This window comes from Rana temporaria, chromosome 4, assembly GCF_905171775.1.
Source record: "Rana temporaria chromosome 4, aRanTem1.1, whole genome shotgun sequence".
NCBI classification, from domain to species: domain Eukaryota; kingdom Metazoa; phylum Chordata; class Amphibia; order Anura; family Ranidae; genus Rana; species Rana temporaria.
Window position 1 is genome coordinate 87,417,967 of NC_053492.1, and position 22,485 is coordinate 87,440,451.

The following is a 22,485-nucleotide window of genomic DNA, read 5'->3' on the forward strand; positions in this document are numbered from 1 at the left end:
AGTTTGATGTGTACCTTTAAAAATCCACATAATGCCTATTTGCAATAAAAACATTTTAGTATTCTACGAATTAGTTCTGAGACCCTCATGACTGCTTTAGTCTGGACATATAATTTATGGGAATTTGCTGAATGCAGCTTTGTGACATGTTCTGACCACACGTTTATGATACGTTTTTAAATATACTAGGATGAATCAATGTGATCAGAAAAGTGGAGGAGAGGCTTACCCTTCACACAGACTACGTGCTGTGTGCTTTTTGCCTTGTTAGCGTATATTGGAATTTACAAACCTCAATATTGTTGGAACACTGAGATCCTTTGCCACATGTGTATGAATCATACTTCCTTCAAGATGATTAACACACGCACAAAAAATCTGATCTTCCAAAGTTTTCAACCTAAATTGTTAGGACAGCTTGCCTTACTGAAAAACATAGAATTCAGTAATATGCGAATAGATATTTACTAGGTCTGCTTTTAAAGATCAGTATTTGAAAGTGGTAAAAAAAAAAGAAAAAAACACAAAATGCGGGACCTGTAGCAGAAAATTAAGCCTGATCAACAGCTGTCCTTGCTCTGGGTGGAAAAATAGACATTAAATGCTATATTGTCCACTCCTACATCCATAATTGGAAACCAGGACTTCCCTGTTAGGAGTCGATTTACAACCTCTTTTTCTATTAAAAAGCCTGTGGCGTGCATAACACAACCCAAAAACTCCACCCAGTGCAGGAAAGATGTGCACACACATAAAGAGGTGCAACAAAAAACTGTGACGGGTGCATCGTCAATTGGCCCTCCGAAAAGGGCCCAGCTCTGATTCCCCGGGGCGTTAGGCTCCTGGCAGGGACTCGAGTAATCTGTGGTCCATGCAGCCGAAGCCACATGGACCCAACATCCTTGGAGGGTCTGCCGAAACAGAACCTTCCTCGGTGAGGCTCCCCCGAAGGGAGACCCCATAAGAGCGGGCGAACTAAGCCAGAAGGCCATGTCCACCCACTCCCAAGACTTTCAGAGCAGGCCCGAGGACCAGCACCCTACGCATCACACATGAAGTGCAGTGCACCAACAAAAAGAGGACAAAAACGTGACAAACAGGGGGTAAAATAAAAAAGAAAGTGGGGGAGAAGGAAGGTGGGAGAGGTGAGTGGAAAGTGACCAATGTGCAATATGTTGGCCGGCCCTCCGGCCAGGAAACAAAAATTCCCCTGGTCCTAGCCAAAAGGCTCGGCCCTAGAGGCAGGTGTCAAAAAGGTGTATGTGGAGATCAGTGACCTAAGGTGCCACACGATGAGTGCCCCTTAAACACTTGTGCAATGTATGGCACCCCTGTTCTGCCACTCCAGGGGCACTATCTCCACAGGCTTTTCAACGGTCCCTGACCCCCGGTCCGGACCAGCAGCACCGTTCCCAGCCAGGAAGGTAGGAGAAGAGGTCGGGGAGAGCCCACCTAAGCAGGCTACTACCCACAACCCCCATCCCTCCCACCTAATCACAATCGAGAGATACTAACCGCTCCTCCCGGCGAAAAGAGGAGCAATGGTTCTCTCCCGAACAACTGACTGGGGCAGACACCACCAAATCCAGGCCAGGGGCCCAGCCCTCCAGCTTCAACCTCATGCCTCTCTGTCCAACTCAGAAGGCTTCCACCTCCACGCCATCAGGCTTAGCGTCTGCCGACCGCCATCCCTTTACCCCTCGCCGGGTACTAGAGACGGTCAGCATAGCACCACCTATTGGCAACTGATAAGAACAGATACTACAGATTTACAACCTCTACCACAAGTACTTATGTAATTTATGTGTACAGATCCTGATAATGAGCAGCAGAGAAAGGACTCTTTACATATAGCAAACAACATTTTTCAGGTCAGTGAGAGATTAGGCCAACATCCCATTATGTCCAAAAAAAAAAAAAAACACTAAGGGACTTTCTTGGGCTATAAATATCTAAGTACTCAAAAATAATGGTCACATTTTTAATCTTGATACAAATGTTATTAAACAAATGTTGTAAAAACAATTTATGGCTGATATCATAGTAAAACTGTGTACATGAACAATGTTCTGCAATATCTGTTGACGTCAAGGCATGGTTCACCAATGGCCAGTCAGACAGAAGCACCCGACGTGTTTCAGAATCATATTCTTTCTTTAGGGGTAGTACTGAACACTATGAAAGTAAAGAATAATGATAAACACTGATGATGTCAATTACGCTAGATATGCATTTGATTGCCTTGACCACATATGTGCTGTCTGACTGGCCATTGGTGAACCATGCCTTGATGCCAAAAAATATTGCAGAACATTGTTCATGTACACAGTTTTACTATGATATCAGCCATAAATTGTTTTTACAACCATTTGTTTAATAAAATGTTTTTCAATTTTACCACTATTTGTACTTGGATATTTATAGGCCTATAAAGTCCCTTTACATATAGCAGGCCCTGATTCGGCTCATTCTTTAGTTGTCCTCTGAGAAGCTGGTTTATAATAACGAAAGGTCTTATGTCTATATATTCCATCATACTTTACAGAGTAGACGGTCTGTTCACTTCTGCAATAAAGTATATGCCTAAAGCCAGTTTGTAAAAAGTCAAACCATCTGCCATAATGGTTTTAGATTATGCACATTAAACATCACTCACTCTGCAAACACAGTGAGAACAAGTGTCCTGTTGATACTTAACCACGTGTCCTCCGGAAGATTTACCCCCCTCCTCCATGACTAGGCCCTTTTTTGTGATACGGTACATTACTTTACCTGACAATTGCGTGGTGGTATGGCACTGTACTCAAATAAAATGTGTGTATTTGATCACCTCTGCGGTTTATATATATTTTTTATATTGTTTATGTTTTCTTTCTGTGGGGGAGGTGCTTGTACTATGGGAAGGCATAGATCAGTGCCTCCACTTTTCAGAAACACACGTTCCATGCCTTCTGTACTGACAAAACAGTGATCTGCCTTGTTTACATAGGCAGACCACTGTTCTCCCTCTGTACCAAAGGATCGACGTGTGCTGGCAGACATAAAGGTCCGCGTACGTGCCATGACCCAGAATTGCAGGATCATGTACTAGGTATGCGATCCCGTGCAGCAGAGTCGCCTTGCTGCCTTATGTGTAAGTTATATGGTCAGCAAGCTGTTAAACCTGGGTACCATAAGATAACTATACTATCCACTTAACCGCCATTTATTTGTATATCATTCGGAGAAGAGCAAAGGAGAATGCTATAGAGCAGGGGTCTCAAAACTTTTTAAACAAAGTGTCAGTTTACTGTCACTAAGTTTTTTTGGGGGCCGGACTATGGCCATTGGGAGTAAAAAAGAACCCTACAGTAAGTCAGTGGAAAAAAACAATGCCCCATCTTTGGTGGCAGTGGGAGGAATTGTACTCTATCGTTGGTGTCATTGGGAGGAATTTTACCCCAATATTGGTGGCATTGGGGTCAGTGGAAGGGAATTATGCCCCATTGTTGGTATTAGTGGATGAAAAGGTGCCCCAAGGGCCGGATGAAAGTGAGGAAAAAGCCACAGAGACTACTGCTATAGCGTGTCACCTGACTTGTGTGACAGCTCTGAGTTTTCTGGGAGTGTTGACATTCCATCCAAGATGGTGGCGCTCAACAGCAGTCTCAGGTCTTTAGGTTGTCTACACAAGGGTGGGTTTTATAGGTCAAACACGTGCATGAAATGCATTAATTTCTCATACAGTATAACCTTGTGGGAAGATTGTTGTTGAAATAAATGGTCTGGAGATAGGGTCTCTTTAAACGAAAATTTTCATCAGAAAAATATACCATTGCAAACCTACTCCTAAAAATGCCTGTGTGTATAATTTTGTGCCTCAGAATAGCCTTTTGGGATATCTTTCTAGTAAATTTGCACTAGATTGTACAGCTGTGTTTTAAGTACCGTATATGTAAATTGTAAACCCCCTAAAAAATATTTCCTAGTAGCTTACCCTCTGTTGGTTTTGTTGACGGAGTTGTATTCTCTGTTTTGATTTGTTGATCCTGAAAAAGCTGGCTTTTTCAGGAGCAGTATCGTCGCCCAAGGGCCCTAGGGCTTGCCAACTGCTGGTGAGCAATGCCAATATGACCAGCCTATTGTACAGACTCCAGCTTCTGTTTTGCCCAGTCCTATGATGTGCGTGCAATAATACAATAATTTCTATGAACACAAGCTTACTCTTATAATGATCTGTGTCTTATAGGTACACTGATTATAATACCCCTAGCTCTGTTCCACCATGACTTTCATGCACATTTTTGCGCTGCTACTTTGAGTGAAGAGGAATCTCTCTAGAAATTCTTTCCCCAATTTAATACAATGGAGCAGAATCTTAGGTGTTACCAGCTGTGTAAATTTACTGTAAGACTATCCATATGCATCTGAACAAGAGAAATCCATCCAGTGTGGATGGAGGAATATACCCTGCTGCCTATTGTATTGCTGCTTCCATGGCTGTCAGAATACTGGACAGTAACCACGTCTGATTGGCTGCAGCTGAGATTTTTTAGTCCAGCTCCTTAAAGGAGAAGTCCAGCCTGAGCTTTTTAGACTGGGCTCCTCATCTGGGTCACAGGAGTGCAATTCGTTTTGCACTCCTGTGACCCGTTTTCAGCAGAGAGCGGTCTGAAGTCTGCTCTCCGCTGACATCACTGCCATCAGTCGGGGCAGCGTGTCATCATGACTTCCAAGTCGGGATCCGCCAGCTGCCCTGATTGATGCCAGTCTCAGCAAGACGCTGAGACAGCCTCTCCCCGCCCCTCCACTGCTCAACGCTCCAATGAGCGCTGAGAAGTAGAGCGGAAGCCATGCTAACTGACAGTCAGAATGTCTCTGCTCGGGGAGGAGTGAGAACCGAGCCATCGGTGGTGTTCAGGGTCTCGGTTCTCGGGCCACCCACAGCTTATATTTCATCTGCTTTAGCAGAAATCAGCCAGAATGCAAGCTTTATATGGCCAACATACGCTCCAAGGCACACACATGGAGTAATCTGATTTCTTAGCTCATGTGTGTGGCCACTCCTCCTTAGCAGGTCACAGATGAACATGTCTGAATTGGAGAATGAAAGCATTTGATGCTTTGCCATATGTAATTCACATACCTCCTAACTTTCTGAGATGGGAATGAGGGACACCTATCAGCAAAAGTATGTAGGCATAGGACACACCCCTTGCCACGCCCCCTTAAAGGAGAATTGTACAAAAAATAAGATTGGTTAAACCCACAAATGCTTTTTTTACCACTACTATTTCTTTATATTGGCTTTTGGATTTTACAAATGCAGCAATTTAGAAATCAGGTGAAAGGTTTAGCACTGGGAAACACTTTTTGATAGATAAAAAGTGCATTTTATATACATCTGTATAGATCAGACCAAAATGAGGGACAAATGAGGAGAATGAGGGACAGAGGGACATTGCTCCAAATCAGGGACAGTCCCTCAAAATCAGGGACAGTTGGGAGGTATGAATTCATGCTGCTAATGATCAGGATATAGTGGAATAGAGGGGGCATCGTCACCATGTGTACAGGGCCGTCTTAATAGCATCATGGGCCCTTGGGCAAAGTAATGCTCTGGGGCCCCTACAATGATGACAGTGCAGATAAACAGACATCAAGTAGGTAGGAGGCAGACTGCCTCCCCTGTGTATCTATCACTCTCAGTGACATCATGGGGCCCCCAATTTCAGGGCAGTGTGGGCTCAAGGACCAGCTGCTTTGGGGAAAGTGCAGGGGCCCCCCATGCAGCTGGGGCCCCTTGGCAGTGCCTAGGTGTGCCCTCTCATTAAGACAGCCCTGCATGTGTATCTGGTACCGGACCTGCATATTATCTGCTCTTTCAATGCAGGGAAAGTAAGTAATGAATGCATTATTTATATTGTGTGATTGAACCATGTGTTTGATGAACTCCTGCCAAGACAGTTCTTGTTTTCCTGGATACAAAAGAGAAATGTTCAATCCTTTTTTTGGTATCTGTGCCCCTGTTAGATATATTTCCCCTCACATCCTGTTGCATCCTCAGGACATGATGTGAAGGTTTATCTTTATTATGCATTGCACGTGGTTGTGGTGTATTTGCCCGCCAAATGCAACAAGGGGGAAAATTCCTGCCACAAATCATCACCAGCCTCAGCAGGCATGCATTACCCATCACTACCTTTGCTCAGCTGCATGTTTTTACCGCCCCCAAGATGCAAATGTAATGAGCTATAACAGCAATCAAACCCTGAAAAAGGATTTAACCTTTCACTAATCTATTCAAAGCTTCATAATAGTGTTGGATTTTATTCTGCTTTCCTGCTTTTTCATTTGAGCTCTCCTTTAACACACAGTCTGTATTGTAGGCGCCAGTACAACAAGTCCTAGATATTGAAAACAACAACCTGCCAAAGTAAGTGTATACTTTCTTACTGATTAATCAAGAAACAGCTGTTTAAAATGGGGCAGTGGTAAACCATTGAAAATAAGTTTATCTTTATGGGAAGGGTGGTTTGGTGCCGTCTTCTAGCTAGGGGGATTGAGGGTTGCTTTCTCAGGCCAGAAAACAAAAATGTAAATGCATACAGTACACACATTCTCAAGATACTAACCTGTAAGGTTTTTTACTCTTCCTGGTAGCATAGAACTTTGGGATACTCCAAAACAAGGAAGGGAGTGCCCCTAACCATGGCTTCCTCTCAATGACCAAGTTCCTGTGAGGAGTGAAACGCGTTTGTGCTTCTTTTCCACCAGATGAGTTGGTTGTTGTTGCTTTGCATCTATTAGGGCCAGTTCACACCATACGCAGTTCCTTACAGTTTCGTGTGCAATTTTTCAGCACTAAAAATGCATGCACAGTGTTTTCCATGTATTCCAATGGCTCTAGTTGGCTCTAGTTCACACCATGCAGTCAGTTTCCGGTGCAGAAGCTGACCAGAAACTGACTGCATGGTGTGAACTAGAGCCAACTTGAGCCATTGAAATACATGGAAAACACTGTGCATGTATTTTGTGCAGAAAAAAAGCACACGGAACTGAACGTAACTGCGTCTGGTGTTAACCGGCCCTCAAGGTTCTTACTGTTAACCCAAGGAAGCAACTTAAACCTCTGTCGTGTATTAATGTACTTTTACTAAATGAAACTGCTGCACATACAAACTAATACAATTCTAGGAATATAGTACAAGACTGACAGATATTACAAAATATTCCAAAATATGCATACATTATACACAAGCCATCTTTCCTTCCTAACAAATAAGCATGTACAATGTATGCAATAATTATACTAAACATCTACTTAACTAGGTTCTGCCTTGTGATGGAGTTTTCTCCCATGATCCTCAAGTCCTGCAAACAACTGTTTCTTAGCACATAGTTGTTCATGTCCTTTCCCCTCCCCCACTTCCTGTACATCTATTCTGTCCTGAGCTTCACAAACCAGTCCACCGAGTTCATTAGCATATCGATAGGGGAGGCCTAGCTTCTAAAAACGACACATGTAACTAAAATGTTACTCATTATAATTCTTTTTTTTTTCATTCAAGTTTAAGTTTATTTTCAGAAAAAATAAATCAGTACAATGTAATGAACATCAATTAAAATTATTACATTGTGGCATACAGTCAAAAACAACACGGTACATTTAGTTCATTTCCTGCCCTTCCATTCCAAATTGAATTGTACCATTAAAACGTAAAAGAAATTGTGAATAACAAAAAAGAATAAATATATTGAAGAAAACAAAATCCAACCCAATTGTCCTCCCCAACCTCCAGAAATACTATAATCCATATAATCCAATCCAGACCCATGAAATTTAAAAAAATATAATAGATTGTTTGTTTAGATCTATAAGGAGGATAGATGCCTAGGGTAAACTCCACCCCCTGACACCCCTAATGGGATCACTCTGTGCCCCAAGAGGCAGAATAACCCCTATCATCCCCCCTCTCTTTTAATAGATAATAAGAATAACCCGATAACAAGAGGACAACTTCAAAACCATCCTCCATATAACATACCTAAGAGGGTTTAAGAAACCATTACAATTAGGTTCAATCAAACCATTTTAAAATAAAATGTAACATATGGGAAGAATAATAAAGAATATATATTATTCTTGTCAAAATAAAGGAAAAGAACAATATATGTATGCAAAACTTGTTCCTTATTCATATAATAAAAAAAAAAAAAAAAAAAACAACATAAACAAAATAATAAGAGAGAAAGAGAAATAATAATAAAGAAAAAAAAGACAGCATAATAAAAGAAAGAAAGATAGAGAAAGAGAAAGGAGTTGGAGAAGAGATAAAAGAAGGACAAAGAGCCTACCTGTCAAAAGTGCACATCAGTCCAAAGCGAAAGCTAATACTAAATCCGCAAGGTATATGAGATTCCCATAAATTTTAACCAAGGCTCCCATATTTCATTGAACTGGGTAAGTTTATCCATCATGGAGCCAATTCTTTTTTCTTGTTCCATTATCCATGTGACTTTTCTTTTCATACTTAGTATAGAAACCGATGGTTTCTTCCAGGCAGCTGCTATAGCAATTCTAGCACCCGTCAGGATAAATAATATCAGTTTTCTGGTAACCTTTTGAACCTGAGGTATGAATCCATTCAGCAAAGCAATCGCCGGGGACTGATGTAAATTACAACCCGTGACCCGTCTAATAATATGGAATACCTTGTTCCAGTATCCACGTATCCTTGGACATTCCCACCATGTGTGTATCATAGAGCCCACCCCATGGCATCCTCTAAAGCACAGAGGTGAGGAGGAGGGATAAATAGATGCCAATTTTAGAGGAACAAGATACCACCTGGTAAATATTTTCACATTTGCCTCCATAAGAGGCACACTCATAAAGCCTTTAATAGATCTAATAAAGTTTCCACACCAATCTTTCAAGTCCCATTCATCATGAAGTTCCCTCTCCCAAGCTAGCATATGAGGTAATTTATTATCATTTGTCGCAAGTGATTTATATATAACCGAAATAACTCCCCTTCTCTCCGAAGCTTGATCACATTTATGCTCATATGGAGATAGACGTCCAGATACACTTTTGTCTGTCCAAAGTTTCTGAGCATAATCGTATATTTGAGAAAATCTCAATTTCTCAGAGGAAGGAAGATTACAATTATCCACAAAATATTGTTCAGAAAGGGGACCTAAATGTGAAAAAAAACGCCCAATACGGTACACCCCCTTGTCACGCCACCATTTAAATGATTCAATATCAACATTAGAGGTAAAGATCGGATCTTGAAAAATATCAGCCAAAGGTTGACCCTTCGAGATTATGGAAGGATTATTCCTAAGTGAATCCCAGAGAACTAAAGCCTGTGAAAGAGCCGGGGACAGAATAGAAGGTCTACGTTTGGGGATACACCACAATAAACTTTCTAACGAATACGCTGGGGATGCCTGTTCTTCTATATTAACCCATTCAGGACGATCCTTTTTGATGTATACGTCCGATAGTTGGGCCAATCTAGCAGCTTGGTAATACCACCACAAATTTGGAACTCCCAGACCCCCCTGTTCATGGAGATTAAAAAGACAACGTGAAGAAACACGCGGACCCTTTTTGTTCCAGATAAATTTGGTAATTTTACCCTGAAAGGACTTCAAATGATTTTTTTTTATCGGTATAGGTAGTGAGCGAAAAAGATATAGAAGTCTGGGGAGAAGGGTCATCTTAACCAAATTAATCCTGCCTATCCAGCCTATGTTCTGAGTATCCCAGTCGCACAAATCCTTTTCAAGTTTCTTATACATAGGAGGGTAATTAGCTAAATATAAAGACTCGAAATTCGGAGTCAGATTAATACCCAAATATTTAATAGATGAATTGTTCCAGCTGAATTTATATTCATTTTTCAGTAAGGATACCATAGTTTCAGGCAGCGATACATTAAGGGCTCTAGATTTGGCCATATTGACTTTAAGCCCTGAAACTTCTGAGAAATTGTCCAGCAAAGAGTAGATTGCAGGTAAAGAGGAGGTTGGTGAGGTTATGAATAGTAACAGGTCATCTGCAAATAACGCACATTTATGATCTTTTTGCGTACAGTTAACCCCCCTGATATTCGAATTACTTCGAATAGCTATTGCCAAAGATTCTATCACGATCGCGAATATCAGGGGAGACAAGGGACATCCCTGCCTCGTACCCCTTTTTATTTTAATAGATTCCGAAAATATACCTTGTAATCGTATTTTAGCCTCAGGAGAAGAATAAAGTGCAGATAAAATTCCCATAATTCTGGAACCAAATCCCCATCTCCTCAGTACTGCAAACATATATGGCCAAGAAACTGAGTCAAAGGCCTTCTGAAGGTCTAATGAAAGAAGCATACCCTCTTGCTTATGTTCCCCAGTCCATCTAGATTGCATTATAGAAATTAGATCGACAGCCCTCCTTATCCGGTCTTGACCTTGCCTCCCGGGAATAAAACCGACTTGATCCTTATGAATATATTGATCTATGAAAGATGACAATCTATTGGCCATTATTTTAGTCAAAATTTTAAGGTCATTGTTTATAAGGGATATTGGTCTATAATTCTCAACTTGACTGTAGTCCTTGTCAGGTTTCAGGATTACCGAAATATATGCCATATTGAGTTGTTTACCTATAGGGTTACCATCCGTTAAGTAATTATAAAACTGTGCGAGATAGGGCGACAGGACAACTGAAAATGTTTTGTAGTAAGGAGAAGAAAAACCATCCGGACCGGGAGCCTTATCCGTTTTCAAATTATTGATCACTGTCTGAACTTCCTCGGCCGATATGGGAGCCTCCAATACCTCTCTATGTACCTCTGTCAATTTAGGAAGATCTAAGCCATCAAGAAACTTCTCCACTTTATCAGATGCATAGTCGCCATCAAAAGCTTAAAGTTTGGAATAAAAGTTTTGAAAGGCTGTCATTATCCGCCGAGGGTTCAGAGTAAATGAACCATCCGCTTGTCTAATTTTGGGTAGAATCCTTGATCTAAATCTAGGGGACAATTTATTCGCCAGCATCGGGCCTATCCTATCTTTTAACCGGTAAAATCTAGCACCAGTCCATTTCATAGCCTCATCTGCCCTTACTGTAAGCGCTAGATTCAATGCAGTTCTAGCTGAATCAAGTTTGGAAGTAGGAGATTCAGAAGGATCTAATTTATGTTTTCTACTCAAGTCCACATATGTCTCTTCAAGTTTTTCCACCTCTAACTTCCTCATTCTTTTTACTCTAGCTGCAATCTGTATAATTTTGCCCCTAACAGTCACCTTATGAGCAGCCCACAAAGTTTCTGGGGACATTTCTTCTGTATCATTAAAATCAAAATATTCTTTTATAGCTTGTTCGATTTCTGCTACTAAAACAGGATCCTTTAAAATTGACTGGTTAAGTGTCCAATGAGACACTCTTTGGGTAGAATTCTCTTTTCTTAAAGATAACAGAACCATAGAATGGTCCGACCAAGAGACATCCACAATAGTAGATTTTATAGCTGAAGGGACGTGGCGATTGGAAAGCAATATATGGTCTATTCGTGAATATGATTGGTGGGGATTAGAAAAGTGAGTGAAATCTTTAGTTTTAGGATTCAATTCCCTCCATATATCAGTCAAACTAGATTGGTGAAGCATACGCGCCACCTGTGTACTAGCTTTAGTTGGTCTAATCATTTTCGCATTATGTTGTTTAGATTTATCTAATCCCGAATCAAAGGCTAAGTTGGAATCTCCACCCATAATGATGATACCCTCCATAAAAGGTTGGAGAACATCAAACATTTGATAAAAGAATCCCTTTTGTCCCCTATTAGGTGCATAATACGAGACAAAAGTATACAGATTTCCTTCCAGGGTTCCCTTTACCAAGACAAATCTACCCTCCGGGTCCGCGTATTCCTTAATCAAGTCAAAATTGCAGAATTTAGAAAATAAGACGGCTACCCCTTTAGTCTTATTTTCTGCTTTAGACAGGTAAAACACCGGAAAATGTGCATGCAAAAAAGAGGGGGCGTACCGTTTTGGGAAGTGAGTCTCTTGTAGGAAAACCACATCGACATGAAGGGACTTGTAGGCTTGTAGGGCCTTTCGCCTTTTAATTGGAGAATTCAACCCCTGAGTGTTGTGGGAAACAACACGAAGGGGTGTAGAAGGGTTATTTGAACCAGCCATGAGTCGTGATCAGTACCATAGACGGGTTGCATAACAATGGCTGTGTACACAATCCAGTAAAACCACTAATTGGCAGGTAGGCTGACATGGTAAATAAGGTAGGAGAGAAAGAAAAGGTATAAAAGTAGAAGATGAAGAAATAAAAACAAAAACATAAACAATATAGTAAACTGTAGGATAACAGAAGGTCAAACCATGACCCAGAATGAAGGGAGAGTATATCCTCCCTCCCCTCATTCAAACACATGACCTTAGAACAGCCCATATAAAGGGCTAGGTACCTACTCCCTAGGACGACCAAATGTCAACCCAAGAAGCAAGCTGAGGCCCAATGCCTCACCGCCGGCCACCGACGACAGTTAAATAATCATACATTAAATTCTTGTGTAAGAAGAAATCGACCCAAAAAGGCATAGTAAATATAACAAATATTAAAATGAATTTTCCCAGATTGGCACAAATAAAAAATAAAAAAACACACATTCCAACCCCTCCCTTAACCCTTCAAAATATATAATCATATGCTAAAAAAAAAAAATGGAAAATTATATATTAATCAATAAATCTAAGTTTATATATATTAAAAAAAATATCAAAAAATCCATGTTCCCTGGGAAAATGCAGACAAAAAATGTTTTGGTGAAACCATTTCTACCAATCGTAAGAGAAAAAAAAAAAAAATTTGACGACCACACGAAGGAAAAAAAAAAGAATGCAAAGAAATGTATCTCAACTTCAGGTAGCAAAGTCATTTTTAACCTTCCTGTGCTTGACTCTGTTCCAGGTAGAAGAATTCGGGCTAATAGGGGTTTGTCTTTTGGCCGAATTTTGCTGGGTAGGCGTAGTATCCATGTCCCGTTCGACAAAAATAATCTTCAGATCCAATAATAGTCTTTCACCCTCCTGAAAATTGTGAACTACATAATGTCTGCCATTATATGAAAATTTCAGTGCGAACGGAAAGGCCCATTTATACCTGATGTCCTTTTTCAAGAGGGCAGACAATAAAGGTTTCATCTCTCTTCTCCTCTGTATTGTGTACGGGGAAATATCAGAAAATATTTGGATGGTTGCACCCTGGTATTGTAATTGTTCATGTTGTCGAGATTTTTTCATTATTTCTTCCTTGACAGAATAACAATGAGGTTTGACTACCACATCCCTCGGTAAGCCATCCTTTCTCAATGGTCCTAGGGACCTATGTGCACGGTCCAATTCCAATTTGTGAGTTGGAATAGATGGAATCAGAACTTTAATAATGTCCTGTATTGCCGCATGAACATCAACAATGGATTCAGGCAATCCCCTGACCCTGAAATTGTCCCTCCTTGATCTGCTCTCAAGATTTTCGATCCTAGCCTGAGCAGCTTCCAGCTGTTCTTGCAGAAATAACAAATGATCAGCATTCTGATCAATTCTGGCAATATTGATATCCAGTTTGTGTTCAATAGTTTCAATCCTGTTTCCAAGACATTGAAATTCAGCCCTAATGTCTCTAGTGATTCTCTCAGCATTCTGTGCCAGTCCCCTGTCCAGCATTTCAGATATTCTGTTAAACAAATCAGTGACATTGAAGGAAACATCACGAGCCTGTTCAGCATTAGTATGCACATTAACAGGGTTCTGTGAGGGAATCTCTGCAGGAATTATATGTCTAACATTACTAGGAATCACTCCTTCCTTCAGTGCAGTGGAATACAGAATAGGAGATGTGTCAGAACAAGATGCCTGAGGTAAAGATGCAGCCAGCAAAGGAGATAAAACTTGCCTGTCAGATGTGGAGGCCTCTGTTGTTTCCAGTGTGTGTATCTGAGGTACGGCGGCCATTTTGATGAGAGTCTTTTTCATAACAGATCCTTTATTAATATTCCTGCCTTTCCTGTGATATTTGCCTGTCATGGACCGGTTTTCTACTGTACTATCCACCCGCTGGTGACAATCCAACTCCCTCAGCACGTCTAATAGCCTGGTAATTACCGTATAATGGCCGTCTATGAGGAGAGTCACTGCTCCTATGGCCTGTCTCCTATCAGGCTCTTAAACTTGTATCCTGTCAGTATCAATTGAGATGTCTGGTACGGTTCGAATCACCAAAGATTCCACTATCCACGGATGACGTTTTCGCGGGTGTATAGGATCCAAATCTCCGGTTATCGTCGTCAAACGGCTAGCGGTGAGCAGAGCTCCGTTCCTAAGCTGCCATCTTAGGAGCTCCAGGGGGCGTGGCCTCTCTACTCATATTAATTCTATAAAATCACTATAAATAGCCATAGCAACACACCCTCAGCTGTGGGTCCTGTGACATGGCGAAGGAAGCATAATGCTTTGGACTTGGCATACATGGGAAGTTCAACTTTGTAGTGGTCCCTAGGAGAGGAATGGAGGTGTAAAGAGAAGATGTGCTTGCGTACAACCTTCTGAAAAATAAACTGTGTAATTTACAAAGAAACTCTTTTTAAAAACTCAAATGCGCTATCTTGCCAAAGTATGCCCTAAATACCACATGAAACTGTGTGGTAAGTTATTGGAAGCATGGAAATTCCCACTATCTCTCCAGCTACCATCTAGTACAGGCATGTCCAAAGTCCGGCCCGCAGGCCTGCGTTCCGGTTTCGGACAGCCCGCCTGGTCATTTTGACATGTATGTATTTTGTGGCCCCCAATGAATCCCCGAGCGCCGGGGGCCACAAAATAAATACATGCTGGCTGCCTTGGAGGAGGCGGGACAAGCGCTGTGTATGCAGAAGTACTTCCTGTTTAAACGGCAACCTGTGTAAAAGGAAGTCCCGTCTCCTGCGCTGCCATTGGACGACCACTCTGTCCATCACAGGAGGTGGGACTTTCGATTAAAGAGGCCACCCATAAAACCAGAAATTCTCCTGTATGTCTGTGGGCGATCATCCCGCCCCCTCCTTGTCTCCTCCAATGCTGCAGATGAATGAATCGGGCTGCAATGGTGAGTCTGCATTCATGGCAAGGGTGTGCTGCATTCAGGGCAAGGGGGGTGCTGCATTCATGGCAAGGGGGGTGCTGCATTCAGGGCAAGGAGGTGCTGCATTCAGGGAAAGGGGGATGCTGCATTAAGGGCAAGAGGGGCAGGGCCGTCTTAATAGCATCATGGGCCCCTGGGCAAAGTAATGCTCTGGGGCCCCTATAATGATGACAGTGCAGGTAAACAGACATTAAGTAGGTAGGAGGCAGACTGCCTCCCCTTTGCATCTATCACTCTCAGTGCCATCATGGGGCCCCCAATTTCAAGGCAGCGTGGGCTCAAGGACCAGCTGCTTTGGGGGAAGTGAAGGGGCCCCCATGCAGCTGGGGCCCCTGGGCAGTGCCCAGGTGTGCCCTCTCATTAAGACAGCCCTGAAGAGGGGTGCTGCATTCAGGGCAAGGGGGGTGCTGCATTCAGGGCAAGGGGGGTGCTGCATTCAGGGCAAGGGGGTGCTGCATTCAGGGCAAGGGGGTGCTGCATTCAGGACAATGGGGGTGTTGCATTCAGGGCAATGGTGATGTTGCATTCAGGGCAACGGGGGTGTTGCATTTATGACACTTGTGAGGCTGTATTGATGGGCAGTGACCCTTATTTTGATTCACGGTTCTTTATTTAAAATGTACATTTTTTAAAGTGAAGGTCCGTGTTATATGCTGATAAATATGGTATATCCAAATAACACGCCTGAGCTCATCTCTTCACTACACACAGCCACAAAGGCAAGGGAATTCTTGTTGGGCATTGTGTATTAGTGCTCAAACGAACACACTGAATTTTAATGGTTCACAGAATGTCAGGCAAAATGGTCGGCCCTCGCGCATGTTCACTTCATCACATCTGGCCCTCTTTAAAAAAAGTTTGGACACCCCTGATCTAGTATGATGCCTTTTCAAAAAAGTGTAAGGCAGCCAGAAACTTAAGCTGGCCATACACCATACAATTTTCTTATTCAATTTTCTTTAGATTAACCTTCAACTATGTAGTGAAAAGGACTGCCTGATTGCATATACAATTTAAAGTGTTTAAGTGTAACCTCATAGTATATGGTTTTGGTAAATCTCTAAAGAAAAATTGTACAAGAAAATTGTATAATGTATTGTCAACCTTAGTCATAGTTGATATGGCATGGCTTCTCTGTATGGAGGGCTCAATGTACCCTATGCGTTGGGTATAGAGCTCCATGATTAGTGGCTTAGATAACCTAAACTTCTGCAGCATCTGAGAATCGATCCAGTAGTGTGCGCTCTTCTATTGGTTCCTAGTAAAGCTTGTTGGAGGAGTTTTCATTCTCCGCTGATCCTCTGTCTGGACAGTGCTGATTGGCCCAGTGCTGATCACATGCACTCTTCTAAGAAAAAAAAAAAACTCTCTAGCAATACACACCAAACTGAGCATGTGCAGCCCGTACCCTGGCTCTGTAAATATTAGGTTATATTTTGGAGACATTGGAAAAAGAGGAGGATCAGAGAGACAGGATCAAACAGTCTGTATACACATTGCAAAGGATTAACCCCTTAGGTTCCACAGTGAGTATAACAAGAATGCTTTACTGCATATACAGACTGATTTTACTGTTGTGGGTTTAGTAACACTTTAATAACCATGTGCATTTATTAATTCATTTATTTTTTTGTGAATTGACTTTAATGCCTTTTTATGCTGCATTTAACCAGCGTTTTTGGGATTTGCGTTAAATACCGCATACGAGCAATAGCGAATTTACATTTTCATTATAGCATGCGTTAAGTGGTCATCTGACCATCATAAAGCACGCTATAACCGTTCATGAATTGTGCCCACTATAGCAGAGAGTTTAAAGTGGATGTAAACCCCAAAAACAATTTTTAATTAAGGCTTGCACCTTGTACAGCATAGGATTTCATGTCACATGTGCCCAGTCTTGCCACGAAGAAGTAATTCAGTTTTGAGCAATACAAATTTTCTCCAGCTCTCCCAGAATTGGCTGCTCCACACCTCAGCATGATTGGGCATGCTGAAGTCATGTGGTGACTTTTCTGGATTTTGACTGAATGTTAGTGATCATAGCAGACGTTCAGTGTATGAAATACACAGGAGAAAATGCATGTTCACAAGAGGATTGTAGAGGTGGGCGGGGACTCTACTGAGAATATGACTCCACCCACCAAGCTTCGGACAACAGACCCACCCACAGAATCTGCAGTTTTTCGGGTCTCATAACAGGCAGAGGGGAAACATTTGACAGGTAAGGATACATGCAGGAGGAATGTATATCATTATAGATCAGCATTATGGCAGGAGTTTATAAAGGATGAGAGTGGGTTTACATCCCCTTTAACTCCAGGCGTGCGGTTGTCCTATCTACTAGGAACGGAGCAGGAACTTGCACAGTTTGGCACCAACATCTGCCCAATTGTCACCCCCCTTACAATCTAACAAAGGATGTACTCCTGTGAGCTAGACAACATGGCAATGCATGTCACCCTTTGATCATAAAATATCCTTTAGATTTACCAGCAACTGTTTAGTATGAGAACCTGATTAGCTGAAAGGAATGCACTATTTAATGTAGTGCTGAATCTAAACACATTTTCTAAATTCAGGCATTTCCCTGTGTGGCCAGATTTACACTGCCAATCTTTTTCATAAAATGCCATTTGACTTATGTATGGCATATACCTAAAGCTGTAAGATTAACAAAATATTGCAAAATACTTAATACTGTACATTTCATTGTATATTTTATTTCTCTCATTTTTTATCTATGTATTCTATAAATTTTCTAGGTTTTCAAACACATTTCTGGCTCCAGCAGAGACATCAACCCCCATCACATATAATGATGTGGAGGAAGCACTGATGGACAGCATTGAGAAGGACTTTTCATACATCCATTCTACATCACCACTTCAATGTGGAGAAACATAGACAGGAAAATAAGCAACAGAACAGATATAATGAAGTTGGTTTTATAGTTTCATGGGCTTATTTTTTAGCACAAAGTGCAGTAACCCATGTAAACCTATATTGCAAGTATCAACTAAAAAGCAACATAAAAGAAAACTGAGAGCCTCATGACACTAACTGGATATAGCTGCCCAATCCCCGCTTCTGGGACATGAGTGATAATGAGTGATGACACATCTACTATAAATTGTTTGGGTCCCACGTCATGTATAAAGTGTGGTGCTCCTAAATATTTGAAGGCATATTTAGGATGTCTACCTGGGCATTGTTTTCCTGCATTTGAAATATGTTTGAAATACTTATGAACCCTAGGTCAGCAGATTCCCAGTGCATTTGGTGGAAATGTGTAGAAGACAGTTTAGAGGCTGCATTTCTCCTGCTGTGTTCAAAGAAACACAATACATACCTTTTCTTAACAAATGCTGCATTTTGCTCTCAAATACAGGCAAATTGTTTTGAGGAAAGAAGACGTGATTGTAGCCGTATTAGTGCAATTGTGAACTGCTTGGACCTTGAAGAATGGGGCATACCCCGAAAGCTTGTCCTGAAAAATTGTATGTTAGGGCAAATAAAGTATCACAGACAGTACTCAATTTTCTCTGAGGAAAGAAGAGAAATCTTGAGAAAGGATGGAGAGGGGACATAATTGAAACTTTCCAATACGTAAAGGGTACGATAAAGATTCAAGAGGGCAGTACTTTCAATATAAAGCTAAGATTGAGAACAGAAGAACATATCCTCAAACTAGGAGAAAAGTTCAAAACTAAGTTGGAATAGACTTCCAGCAGTGAGGTAGTGAGCCAGGCAACAGTACATTAATTTAAACATGCTTGGGACAAACATAGATCTATACCAGGCAGGGCTCAAGTCCTGCGGGAATGCGTGGGAACGGAGTCCCTGCACTTTTTTCACAGCAGGAACTCAGTTCCCTTTGCAGGACTAGAGCAGCCGAGAGCACCCGAGCCACCCGAGCCAATCCTTCACTAAGCGGCGATGCCCAGCTCGAGTCAATGTCAGGGGCAGGTGAACCTTAGTAATCCTTTATGTTACTGGCCGCTTCCTGTATATGGATTCATCGGGTAGTGTGCGGGTATTCCGTCACTTCCTCGATGCCGTAATGTTTCCTGGTAGCTTTTGTCATTGTTCCCAGGAGATATTGCGGAGGTCTGCCGCGACTTATCGCAGGATTTAGAAAGAAGCAAGTTCTTTCTAAATCAAGCGATAACTCGCGGCAGACCTCCGCAATGTCCCCTGGGAACAATGACAAAAGCTCCCAGGAGACATTGCGGCATCGAGGAAGTGACGGAATACCCGCACACTACCCGATGAATCCATATACAGGAAGCGGCCAGTAACATAAAGGATTACTAAGGTACAGTGGATTGAAAAACAAACAAACATGCGGTTTAGTAATTATGCATATGAGCGTATCATTTTTATTTTTTTGGTGGGGGAGTCGATCTTGGGTGGGAGTTCCCACACTTTTTTCCCCAGGACTGGACCCCTGATGCCAGGGGTCTCCAAACTGCGGCCGTTTGCTAGCCTTTATCCGGCCCTTGGGGCTTTATTCCTCCCACTGATATAAGGCACTATTCCTCCCATTGACACCAACAAGGGGGCACAATTTCTTTCACTGATACCACTGATGGGATACAATTACTCCTACTAATAGGGGCACTACTTCTTATCCTACTGACTGCAAACTCTGAGGCAATATTTATTCTCACCAATGCTGGGTCTGGGACATTTTCTACCCCCGCTGGCCACAATCCGGCCCTCCTAAAGTCTGAAGGACAATAAAGTGGCCCTTTGTTTGAAAAGTTTGGAGACCCCTGATATATACAAACAGGTTTAAAAAAGGGGGCAGACTCAATAGACCAATTGATTTTTCTGACATCATTCTTCTGTTTCCATACTGTAGAAACCTAAAACTCATTCCTTCCAGATAACTGAGACCCTCCACATAGTAATGTATGTCACCCCCTGCTGCAGAACCCCAGTTTTGAAAAAACAATGATTTGCAGTTTTAAATGTCCACCTGCTGGACAGGCTAATGTTAATATTTATTATGACACTTTGACCATACACAATGGTGCCATAGGATTCCTGCCCAAGCACATTAGTCTACAGCAGTGGTTCTCAACCTGGGGGTCGGGACCCCCTCGGGGGTCGAATTACAATTTGCCAGGGGTCACCAAATCCTGGGCTGTTCCTGAAGCCCACTGCCGCCCACTCAGCCTCTTCGAGCTTCCCATTCAGTTAACATCATGGCTGGGGGACAACGACTAGAGGTCAGCTGACTGGTGAGGAATGTGGAGTGGGAGGGGCTAGAGGAGACCCTATCTCCTAATTTCGGCATAGGTGTCACTGCTGCGAGACAGCACAAAGTCGGAGACGCAGTGAAGCCGGAGGTACAGTGAGTAACACTACTTGTGATTATAATTGCCGTTTTAAAGTCCCCACTACAGTTCTCGGATCAGCAGATGACCTTAATCAGAGTACCTAAGTTGGCTGATTAAAACTCCCCCCAGCACTGCCACTGATCCCAACTCCCCACCAGTGCTGCACCCCCCCCCCCACCAAGGAGTGAGAGAAGGAATACAAATTGAGAATACATGGAAGGGAGAGTAAAAGAGAGGGAGGAACAAATAAAAAGGGAGAGAGAGAATACGAGAAAGCACAAGAAAGACGGCTAGAGAGAGGGATGGGACAAAAACAAGAAATTGGGATAGAGAGAGATAAAGGGGAAAGAAAGGAGAACCAAGAGAAAGAGTGGTACATCCTAAAATGTACCATAAGGGGTTTTAATACTGTAGGAGTGAAAGGGACTCAGGGAGCACTAAATGTCCGTGGGTTAAGGGTGCAAATTACTTGTCTTGCCTTGGGTGCTGACAACTTACGCTACGAAAATAATTTTACTGTTAGGGGTCCCCACAACTTGGGAAATTTTATCAAGGGGTCATGGCACTGGAGAGGTTGAGAACCACTGGTCTACAGGCTCATGAAGCCAATAGAACAATAGGAAACCTGCTATTGTTTCATTGGGGTGAGGAGGTGGGAACAATCCACTGGGGTGGGAATTATCCAGAAATATCGAAGAGGTCATTTTTATGTAAATCTCTTCTACTGTTGACACTAAATTGCTCTTGACAATCACTATAACACATAGTCTATGATATTTTGAAATTCACTTTTACTGACAAAGATACCAAAGCTCTGCTTTGCCTTCTGCATGATTCGTTGTATATTATGTTTGCACATCTTACTATTTCTGTAAGTCTTTATTGAAGAAAAAAAATGACATATTTAATAAAGCTGCTTAAAAAGCATGTTATGTACACAAATGCTTCCATACCTCCTCATGATTTATTTTCAAAAGGACCCCAACATACTGTAATCACACTATAGTTTTTGGCATACTACATAATAAAATCCCTTTTTAAACAGTTAGGCCTCATACACAGAAAACACGCAGCTTTTACACGCATTTGCTGTCAGACTTTAAATGCACCTATATGTTAGCATATGTGGCATAATAATATACACTTATTGGGATTTTTTCACCAAAGACATATAAAGGAATACATTTTGCCCTAAATTTATGAAGAAATTTGATTTCCTTGGTTTTATGTTTTATAACAGAAATAAGAAAATATTGTTTTTATTTCAAAATTCATTTTTTTTTTTGTTGTTGTTTATATCCTTTAAGCAGTGAATAAATACCATAGAAAGAAAGCTCCATTTGTGTGAAAATAATAATTTACATTTCATCTGTGTACAGTGTTGAATGCCCACGCAATGGCCAGTTAAAATAATACATTGCTATGGGGACGGGGTAAAACTTTCTGTAGGTCAAGTGGTTAAAGCGGTTGTAACCCTAAAAAAAAAAAAAATATTGAGTTCCTATAAATCATGTTAAACAGCATAGTGCTTGCGCAGTGTTATTTGTCCCTTTCTATGCTGTAAAATACCTAGTTTATCCTGCTTGTGTCCCTCTATGTGAACTGACCACAGTAATCATGGGTGCTGATTCATAATACCATGGTCATTTTACATGCCCCTGTCATCCTGCAGTGTTCAGAGTCTCTCTCCTCTCCCTCCCTGCCTGTCAGTTCCTAATCTGTGAGCCATCTCCTCCCTGCCCCTCCTGCCGCTATTCTATGTGTCTCTAAAGTTAGTGATGAGCATTACTGGCAAGCCCCTCTGTAATAACAAGATATGCTGGGCAGTGTCTGTGTTTTTTTTAACCACTTCCTGACCAGCCTCTGCAGTTTTATTGTGGCAGAATGGCATGGGTGGGCAAAAAACTACATTACCTTACGTCGCTTGGCTTTTTGGCCATGAGGGGGTGCGCA

The 22,485-nt window shown here is 41.8% G+C and overlaps 1 protein-coding gene across 1 annotated transcript in view; it reads left to right on the forward strand.

The window, feature by feature from the left end:
* The window catches only part of LOC120936351, a 43,614-nt gene extending 24,591 nt beyond the window's left edge, over positions 1-19,023 (forward strand). The window contains exons 2-3 of the mRNA XM_040348612.1: positions 6,369-6,415; positions 17,950-19,023. Of these exons, the coding sequence (XP_040204546.1) occupies positions 6,369-6,415; positions 17,950-18,091 (189 nt within the window). The 3' untranslated portion in view covers positions 18,092-19,023. The remainder of the gene's footprint in view (positions 1-6,368; positions 6,416-17,949) is intronic.
* The last annotated feature ends 3,462 nt before the right edge of the window (positions 19,024-22,485 follow it).